Source organism: Dysidea avara, chromosome 1 (genome assembly GCF_963678975.1).
Source record: "Dysidea avara chromosome 1, odDysAvar1.4, whole genome shotgun sequence".
Lineage (NCBI taxonomy): Eukaryota > Metazoa > Porifera > Demospongiae > Dictyoceratida > Dysideidae > Dysidea > Dysidea avara.
This window is the reverse complement of record NC_089272.1, coordinates 48,505,787-48,516,154: the sequence shown is the minus strand read 5'-3', so window position 1 is coordinate 48,516,154 and position 10,368 is coordinate 48,505,787. Positions and strand designations below refer to the sequence as shown.

At 38.4% G+C, this 10,368-nt stretch overlaps 2 protein-coding genes across 2 annotated transcripts; both read left to right on the top strand.

The window, feature by feature from the left end:
* The first annotated feature begins 1,988 nt into the window (after positions 1–1,988).
* Positions 1,989–7,472, top strand: LOC136266784 (tripartite motif-containing protein 2-like). The gene is made up of 3 exons (XM_066061802.1): positions 1,989–2,563; positions 5,745–6,285; positions 6,541–7,472. The coding sequence occupies exons 1-2, from the start codon at positions 2,042–2,044 to the stop codon at positions 6,159–6,161; spliced, it is 939 nt and encodes a 312-aa protein (XP_065917874.1). The 5' UTR covers positions 1,989–2,041; the 3' UTR covers positions 6,162–6,285; positions 6,541–7,472.
* LOC136247178 (E3 ubiquitin-protein ligase TRIM71-like) lies at positions 6,236–7,387 on the top strand. Its single transcript, XM_066038826.1, has 2 exons — positions 6,236–6,285; positions 6,541–7,387. The coding sequence occupies exons 1-2, from the start codon at positions 6,236–6,238 to the stop codon at positions 7,385–7,387; spliced, it is 897 nt and encodes a 298-aa protein (XP_065894898.1).
* Positions 7,473–10,368: the final 2,896 nt, after the last annotated feature.

Below are 10,368 nucleotides of genomic sequence, written 5' to 3'. Positions count from 1 at the left end.
ATTTATAACTAATGAAAATATGTAGTATTTATTACAAATTTAACTGAAACCGAAGTGAACCAAAGTCAAACTAGTTGTGAAATTGTTCCTCAGCACCTACATACGTACCAAGTGCCTCTAAAATAATTATCACGTTGCTGCTGTTTAAGAGATTCATAGCCTTTTATACAGCTTTTAAGACCTCGCAATCATCTGCAAAAGCTAAAATGTCAAAAATCAACAGTGAGACACTATTAGAGGTGAAAATGCAGCAACTAACAAGAGAATCTGGCTTTCCCTGCAATCACCTACAACTTAGCCTGTTTGTGTCCCTCCCCTTGCCAGCTCCTGGATCCACCTCTGCAAAGTAATAATAGTATTACTTATTTAGTTTGTAACTTGGCAAAGAAAGCACGAAAGTTTATACTTCTTAACAAAAGTCTTTACTGTGTGTGCATCTCAGAGTCTCACTTGGGGATTATCCACTGCTCTCTAATTTGGTCATCATGGTTATTGTGTTATTAATGGCACAACTACATGGTGTATGTCACATGATTATTTAAACTGGATAATGTGATTTGATTGGCTCTGATAGTAGCACAAGTACCATATACTATGGTCACCAGACCCTTCCGCTATAATACAAAGAGGTGGGTGTTACCAGACTATTTCCTAGGTTGGTAGGCTGTAAATGACTGCCATAAGTGTACTACGTACATTATGTTGGTGTATAGGGTCAGGGTTGTACAAAGGACAGGTTTAATCATACTGTAAGTAAACAAGACAAACACAGTCTCACATACAGTAGCAATGAGCACAGAAACTAGTCTCGCATGGCCAGACCGTTTTTTCTCTGCACAGCGTTTATCGATTGGAATTATAAGCACCTGCTCCGAAAAAGGGTCTGGAATGGCAAGGGGGTGTCACTCAGGCTCTTGCTGTGTAGGTTGATCTGCGACCACGGTCAAACTCTAAGTCAATGGTCAAGGCCACAAAATAGCTCTTACAGTGGGTCAAGACGATACAGAAGGTTCAAAACCCACAATCAAAAACTATACATAGCTATTATCAAGCTAAACACGTCACTCACAGTATAATAAAACCATGCAAAAGAATAATACATATTTTAATGTAGTATTATATACACACCCATAAAGTAAATAGCTTCATGTGCCAAGTTATTTTACAACAAAAGTAAAAATAGCAAATCTTTTCTTGCAATAACCAAATTCGCTCCGCGCTTTATGCACCTATCAATGTTATCCCCCACCTACCCCCTCCCGGGCGTAGTGGGGGAAATGGTGGGGATTTGACTTTTTGAAAAATCAAATTCTCCACCCATGGGGGAACGACTAGTGGTCAAATCTCCATGTAGCACGGCTGTAAGGTACTTTAGGAAACAGGTCAATTCCTTTAGCTTGCAAGTTAAAACAAACGCCTAAAATTTCGAGCGGTCAAATGCCCCACTAGTAGGGCAGAGTTTCAGATCAAATCAGGTCAAAATCCCCCACTAATCCCCTAGTAAGCCCGGGAGGGGGGTAGTGGGGCTTAACATTGATAGGTGCATTACTGATACGGAAGGCCAGCAATACATCGACACCATTTCCTTCCACTCATGTGGCCAAACTCGTGATTTTAAAAGTTAACATATACATTGTTCCAAGAAATTAAATGAGTCGGTCGGGCCCAAGAAACATGAAATTAAGTTGAAGTGGCCTAAGCTATAGTATCTATGTATTTACTGAGATTTTTGCACAGCACACACAAATTCCAAAGGTGTAGCCGGGTGTGGTGGATTCACTAAGTGGTTTTGCACAGCATATAATATACACAAATAAAATAAATAAATACCATACAGTCTCGCAATGAGTACAGATACACATTAAAATCTTACACACAAACTGTCATTTCGTTATCAGTACTCCATTAAACACGACCTGGTGACCAACAACAGTTGCTGCGACCATAGATGACCGGACGGACCGGACTTCTTTAACTTCAGTTTTTCTTATGCGCGCCTAGTAGCTGCTTATTCAAAGGGTGTGCCGTGCGTTTCGTCAAAATGGCTTCTGCTCTCCTTCCTTCCTTGTCTTCTGTGGCGAAGTGTCAAGTATTGATGGAACATTTTGATAATCCAGACCAACTTCAAGATGCTATTAACTGTAGCGAAGAATGCGCCGCTTTGTTGCAGTATCCCTCCACCACGCCCGTTTCTAAATATTGTCCTGATCATCCACGAAGAAAACTTGACGTGTTCTGCAGACAATGTGGAACTGAGTTATGTAGAGATTGTGTCTCCCATGGTCACTCAACACACCAGCGTACTAGCATTACAAGTGTGACTGATGAAGAAACCAGGAGACTGGGAGAAGCTATGGGTCACATGACGGGTTTACTGGAAGAGACGAAACGAGCAGTGTCCGTTGTGAAGGAAATGAGACAACGTGTTAGGAGCAGAAAGGAGCACAACATGGAGAGAACAAGGGAGGTGTTTAATGCTCTTAGAAAAGTCATCGATGAACGAGAAGAACAAGTCATAACCGATATTACCAAAGGAGCAGACAAGAAGGAGAACACACTAAAGGTATTATTTTGTAGTTAATCTGCCACACAAAGTTAGTATCAGTAACATAATACAACAGTTCTAATAGATATTGTGTGACAACAAATACCAGCAAAATCACGTGCACAAGATTTCGACCAATCAAATCAATTCATTTTTATGTTTAAACTATAATATCAAGACACACAGTAGTGTGTCGTGCGGCCCAAGAAGTCGGCGCACCACACCGTGAGTATATTAACAGGAAGAAAAAAATGCAATTTTCACACCTATGTAGCTCTGTGATCCCTTATCCGATTGGAACCAAATTTGCTAGAGACGTGCCGCCCAGTTAGGGGAGTCTACATACCAAATTTTAAGAAAATCGATCCAGCCATTTCCGAGATACGAGCAAACAAAATTTCGTTTAATTTCTTCGTTTTCATCTTCATTTCGCACACTTCGCAAAATTCACCATAAAACATGAATGCGTGCTCGGATTGGGCTGAAATTTGGCACACTCAAAGGGCTCATTAAGGCGGATCTCCATACCAACTTTGGTAGGAATCCGATGCACATTCACGGAGTTATGACCAATTATTTGCGTAAAATGAGGTCGAAGGTCTGTCACACCTACAGGGTAAACCCCTTGGAGGAATCAGTTGAAAATTGATATGTAGATGGAGCAACCATCGTAGGAGTGCCTTTTTGTGGTTTTAAAGGAATCGGGTTAAAGACCATGGAGATATGACACAAAACCCAACCTGTGTCAAAATTACGCGATCGGTTTTTATGAATAAAAAAACTATTAGTTTTTGTGTCTATCAGGCAAACCGTGCTTAGAGCAACGAGCTGAAAATCAGTATGTAACTGGAATAATCATCATAGAAAGTTGTTGCAGTAGTACAGAAGAATCGAAGTACAAATCACTGAGTTATGATTCGAAAGGCAACTACGTACAGCAAATGCGAGATCGAGATACTCTAATAGAATAGTCACCCTAATAAAGCATTCAGCTGCATTTATAATTTACTCAGTTATATTACATTGCAAGTTATTCTGTAGAGAATTCAGCTACAAACAAATTGCCCTGTAGAGAGATCAGCTAGAAAAAGTTACCTTGTAGAGAGTTCAGTTACAAAGAAACAATCATGCGAAGAGTTTAGCTGCAAACAAATCACCCAGTAGAAAGTTCCGCTATGAACAGATCACACTGTAGAGAGTTCAGTTAGAAACAAGTCATCCTGTAGAGAGATCAGCTAGAAGAAGTTACCTTGTAGAGAGTTCAGTTACAAAGAAACAGTCATGCAAAGAGTTTAGCTGCAAACAAATCACCCAGTAGAAAGTTCCGCTATGAACAGATCACACTGTAGAGAGTTCAATTAGAAACAAGTCATCCTGTAGATAGATCAGCTAGAAGAAGTCACCTTGTAGAGAGTTCAGCTACAAAGAAACCACCATGTAAGAGAGTTCAGCTGCAAACAAATCACCTGTAGAGAGTTCAGCTAGGAACAAGTCACACTGTACAGAGATCAGCTAGAAACAAGTCATCCTGTAGAGAGTTCAGCTAGAAGAAGTTACATTGTAGAGAGTTCAGCTACAAAGAAACTACCATGTAGAGAGTTTAGCTGCAAACAAATCGCCCTGTAGAGAATTCAGCTACAAACAAATTACCCTGTAGAAAGATCAGCTAGAAGAAGTTACCTTGTAGAGAGTTCAGCTACAAACTAATCACCCTGTAGAGAGTTCAGCTAGAAACAAGTCACCCTGTAGAAAGATCAGCTAGAAACAAGCCACCCGTAGAGAGTTCAGCTAGAAGAAGTTACATTGTAGAGAGTTCAGCTACAAAGAAACTACCATGTAGAGAGTTCAGCTGCAAATAAATCGCCTTGTAGAGACTTCAGCTACAAACAAATCACCCTGTAGCAAGATCAGTTAGAAGAAGTTACCTTGTAGAGAGTTCAGCTACAAACAAATAACCCTGTAGAGAGTTCAGCTACTAACAAGTCAACCTGTAGAGAGTTCGGCTAGAAACAAGTCACCCTGTAGAGAGATCAGCTAGAAACAAGCCACCCGTAGAGAGTTCAGCTAGAAGAAGTTACATTGTAGATAGTTCAGCTACAAAGAAACTACCATGTAGAGAGTTCAGCTGCAAACAAATTGCCCTGTAGAGATTTCAGCTACAAACAATCACCCTGTAGAAAGATCAGCTAGAAGAAGTTACCTTGTAGAGAATTCAGCTACAAACAAATCACCCTGTAGAGAGTTCAGCTAGAAACAAGCCACCCATAGAGAGTTCAGCTAGAGGAAGTTACATTGTAGAGAGTTCAGCAGTTCAACTGCAAACAAATCACCCTGTAGAGAGTTCAGCTACAAACAAGTCATCCGGTAGAGAGATCAACTAGAAGGATCACCTTGTAGAGAGGTCAGCTACAAAGAAATCACCCTGCTTCATCTTTTCTTCTTCCTGTAGTAAAGAAAAAAATGATAGGTTAAAAGCCCTAAAGCCGGCCATAGGCAGGCTTTGGTGTATACAAATACAAAAAGAAGTGAAATCTAATCCAAAACAGCCAAGCTGTAAAAAAAGTGCAGCCCTGAGAAAGGCCATGGTGAAAAAAGATGTGAAATCCAAGGTGGCGACCAAGAAATGGCTGTGATGGTAGGTTAATGGTAAAAATTTTAATAACAACAATTCAGGTGAATTTTGTGCCAATTGACCAAGCGGCACCAAATTCACCTGAATTGTCGTTATTAAAATTTTTACCATTAACCTACCATCACAGCCATTTCTTGGCCGCCACCTTGGATTTCACATCTTTTTTCACCATAGCCTTTCTCAGGGCCGCACTCTTTTTTTACAGCTTGGCTGTTTTGGATTAGATATTAATTACTGCAAATAACATGTGTTGTTGTCATGCAAGGTCTTTTAATTATAAGTTTATTTATAATCCCATACAGGTTTACATACCAAACCAATTCACATGATTTTGTGTAATAGGTGAGCCCCTCCCACCTACCATTTAGCATTCTCTATTAGAGAAATTAAAAGCAAACACATTATCTGTTTTACTGACTTAAAGGTTTGAAACTGGCTTGAAATTGACAGTCAAAGCTAAACCAACAATGCGAACATCGGTAATTTTATGCTACAAAGTAGTTCTTCCTGGGATTGGTAGTGGTAAAGATGTGTCTCCAGTTATTGTTGTTCTTGTTTTAATATTAGCTACAGCTGGAGAGGTTGTTGTTACTATGGACACAACTACAGAATTGTCTGGAGCTATTGAAGAAGACAAGAGAGAACAAAGTGACTACCACTGAACTGGTTAGGAGGAGGAAGATACTGGAGCGACGACAAGATCACTTGATGATAATGAAGAAGAGATCAAGACTGGAACCAGTAATGAAGGAACAAAGAGAAGTTGAGTATGGAGAGGTGGATCGTCTTTGTGAGGAGGTGACCAAGTTGGGAGGATTTCCACTAGACCCCAGCAAGTGTGAAGTGACCTTCCCTACAGCAATGACAATAATGACCAAAGAGACGTCACTAATGGTAACACTTAGAGATGTCAATGGTGACATTGTTGATTACGGCAGTAGTGAGGTAAATGTATCCGTGACCACCAAACTGGAGAAGCCATAGTAGTGGGACCAGTCAAGGATGTTAGTGGTGGAAACTACACAGTACCCTTCACTCCCAAGACACCTGGAGATCACATGATATCAATTGTAATTGATGGACAACACATCCCAGGCAGTCCTCACAAGTAAGGAATGGTGTGTGTTCTATTAGAGTGTTTTGTGGATAACATGTGAGGTGTGATTGTATTATACTTATTCAGTTAGTGTATACTAATGTTACACAATGACTATACATATTAACACTACTACACAGTCACTACAAGTGATTATCACTCAAACTTTCCACTATAATGTTATCTCATTTCCTGTACATGCAGGACGTGATGTCACCAGTATTATTAATGTACAGTAGATCATGTGATACTGTCATGTTACTGTAGGATATCAGTTGTACTGAGAGACTACAGCAAGATGAGAGAAGAACACTGCCAAGTGATGACTCATTATGGAGGGAACAAGTTTGGTACACTCTATGATGTTGCTATAGGAGTTAATAATGAAGTCATCATTGCTGATTATACTAACAAGTGTGTAATTGTGCTGGACTGTAACTTTGCTTTATTAGCAGTGATTGGACAAGGAAGTGGTAACAACAGATTGGTCAATCCTTATTGTGTAGCAGTCAGTAAGGATGGAATCATAGGTGTTAGTGACTGGGATAGTAGTCATCAAGTGAAGAAGTATTCCCTACAAGGAGAACTCTTATCAATAATTGGTACCAATAAAGGGAAGAAGAATGGCCAGTTTAATGGTCCTAGTGGACTAGTCTTCAGTAGTAATAAAATGTTGTATGTTGTAGATAGGTGGAATCACAGGGTCCAGGTATTCGGTGATAAATTTGCATTTACATTTGGCAGTAAAGGGTCCAACCCTGGACAATTTCAGACTCCTGTTAGAATAGCAATTGATACTGACAATAGAGTGTTAGTTAGTGACATTAATGGTAATCATATTAGTCTCTTCAGTCATACTGGCAGTTTTATTAGTAGGATAACATGTGACAGTCCATGGGCCATTACTGTTAGCCCTGATGGTCATATCATAGCTAGTTATGGTGATAGGAATGAAATTGGTGTATGGAGCCCCACCCATCAAATGATAGAACATTTTGGAAAGAAGGGACCTCAACAAGGAGAATTTAATACTATCAATGGTATAGCCATGAACAGTAGTGGGAGTATTTATGTTGTGGAGTGTCACAACAAGAGACTACAAGTTATCAGTTAAATTGTTATTTTGTGTGTTTGTATGATGTAATCTATTATTACCATGGTTACTAATTGTTTACACAATATGATAATATTCTACGTAACTGTACATATTAGTGTGTGTGGGGTGATGGTGTGGTTGTTTTGTGTTGTTACTATGTAGCCATGACAACCACACAACCACTGTTACCAGTAAGTGTTGGTGATGAAGAGCTGGTATATAAGTGTCTTTTCTATACAGGTGGAGAAAGTAGATGTGTACAATGAAGATCATCTGAAATGATGTCATTGGGGACTTTTAGCCAATCAGATTGTACTGTGTGTACAGAATAAAGTAATCAAAATGTGACAATGTATGAACTATAAATCACCAGTTTCCTGATCATGTGATCCACCCAGTGTAGTGACGTCTACATGAGGGATTTGTTGTGGTTGTCAAGTGATTAAATCAGTCTTCACCTTAATAAGGTATGTGTACTACCCTATTTGGATGTGTAATTTAAATGTGTTTAATTCAGGAGGTGTTACAACATGTTCTCCTATTTACCAACGGACTACTCACACCCACACCACACCTCCACACTAGGGTATAGGGTCTGGTGATATTGGTTAGGATTTTTTGGATCATCTGTCAATTTATTAGTTCTCCATTACCACATGTAGTAGATAATGTAATCCTTAGACATTCTAATTGGCTTAATGTATTTTAAACACATCAGTGTCCATTACTGACCAATATCACCAGATCCTACTCTCCTGTAGAGGTGGGTGTGGTCACTACTGTACTGATTGCACAAATGTATTTCTGTGTATTTGAGAATTGAATGAATCATTTTCTTTCATGTACATAATTACTAGCCTTTATGGGATTTGTGACTTATGAGTAGTCTATAAACTAGTTAACTGAGGGATAGTACATTACTGATGCTACATATGACACAACAAAAAAATTTATCTAAGTCTCCTACCAAAATTTTGTACCATATATGGTAGTAATGAGGTTTACTATACAAAAATAGATTTTTCTGTCGTTACCACTTTGTAGCACTGTTAACTTCAAAATTTCTTGGCTTCCAAAGCTGAAATTTCAGTTGACCATTCCTTTAGATAAAGAAAAATGTAATTTGTAAATCCACTAACATGTGGGGTTCTTGCAGATTTGGTCACATAATATTATTAACTCTTGATACTATTCTGATTGAAAATCATACTCTAAGCAGTCTGGTAAATATCAACTACTCTAATAGAACAGTCACTTAGCTGCAGTACTAGTGGAAACCTTTCAAGTGTTGTATAATTATGTACAATATTTACTTAGTCATTATTATACTTGTTAATATACATGGTGGCTACACAATCATTGCCATTATTAATGTCACACAGACAAAAATGATTTGTAACAGTTTACCCTACCATGAACTAATGGGGACCAAGAGTCAAGTCACACTAACTTGTTATTACAATCTTTCCCAAAGTATAGTCCATTAAATACACTTCCTGTTGACATGTGACCACAAGTTTGTCTACACTGACCATGGCCTTTTTTACTGATCCAATCATCCAATTAGAGCACACCATCATTTTTAATGCTACAACAAGACAAGGATAAGTGCAACAAAAATAATAACACATTAAACAGTTGTTCAAAATTATTAATAGCTAAGCAACTGGAGGCTTCTTGTTTATATCGTAAATGAAAAAAAAAATATGTAAACAAACATCCATACATGTATAGACACTGAATACACAAACAACAACAAGACACATAGTGGAGTGGACTGCTCCAAAGAAAGCTGGCACACCACATCATTGTGTTTTTAACTGGGAAAACAAATACACAATTATTTTTTCATGTGTAAGTAACTTCACGGTCACTTCTCAAAATGGGACAATTTGAGTGGAATTTCCTACCAAGTGGGCAGGCCAGGCCACATACCAAACTTATGCAAAGAAATAAGCTTAAGCCATCAACAAAGTTCATTTTCTCTCAATCCTTATAATCACCATTTAATCCAAAGACCACACAAAACTGAATAATTTATTTACGTAGCTAGGTCGGCATACAAAAAAATTTACTGAAACTTGCCAAAGTTAAAAAATGGCCACTCATTTTCCCACTTTAAGTCTACAGTATACACTGTACTACTGTACTTACCTCAAGTCAACCTTCACATGTGAATAAGTCACTTCTGGTACTGGTACTGACATGACTGTAAGTGTCTTGTCATCAAAACCTTCCAACTCCACATAGTTGCCCTTGTTGTGTTTCTGTTAGTGAAATATAACAGAATGTACATAAAGAAGTAGTGTTTAACTTTGCACATGGAATTGCAAATACCTCTAATGTCTACCATAGGGTCATATAATAATTATGTGACCGGATTTTCAAAAAAGGGGATCTTTCACACACACCCAATTCCATGAACTTCAGATACCATAACTTAATACATATACCTGAACCATCCATTAAGTGATGTATATGTTGGATGTTCTCACTTGCTTTTTGTAAGTTGTAAATCCGGTAGAGCGAAACTAATTACCACTCATTAATCAATACTGAGCAGTTTTAGGAATGTACAAGTGATGCATGATTAATGGTGACAGTATAAAGGTGTCAAGAGTATACATGTGTAGTTTGGCTCCACTGGCTATAGATGGTGCATTTTTATGGCTTTACCCTTAGGTGTAATTTTGATTGGTCATAAATATTGTGTCAAAGCAAACGCTTTTTGCGCTATACCATGTAGGGGGAACTTGGCGGGGGTAAATTTTGGCCAGTAGCAAGCTAAATTGAATTTGGAAATATAAACTTTGGCAAATTCAACCTCAGTGTTTAGCTATAAAGATGCTAATCTGAGGTGCTACAAGTACTTGACAGATTAAATGTTGGTGAATTTGTAGCAAATCACTAAAGTTTCCCTCTCTGACTATACAATATACAGAAACCACAGAAGTACAAACATTAGCACCCATAATCTCTACAGCACATTATGTAAAGAA

What these genes read in the sequence shown, in the direction of transcription:
- LOC136247178 (XM_066038826.1), top strand. Translation starts at nt 6,236, where the DNA reads ATGATATCAATTGTAATTGATGGACAACACATCCCAGGCAGTCCTCAC. An exon ending in ATCCCAGGCAGTCCTCACAA is followed by an intron (nt 6,286 to 6,540) that starts GTAAGGAATGGT and finishes ATGTTACTGTAG; the next exon opens with GATATCAGTTGTACTGAGAG.
- LOC136266784 (XM_066061802.1), top strand. Translation starts at nt 2,042, where the DNA reads ATGGCTTCTGCTCTCCTTCCTTCCTTGTCTTCTGTGGCGAAGTGTCAA. An exon ending in AGAAGGAGAACACACTAAAG is followed by an intron (nt 2,564 to 5,744) that starts GTATTATTTTGT and finishes TTTTAATATTAG; the next exon opens with CTACAGCTGGAGAGGTTGTT.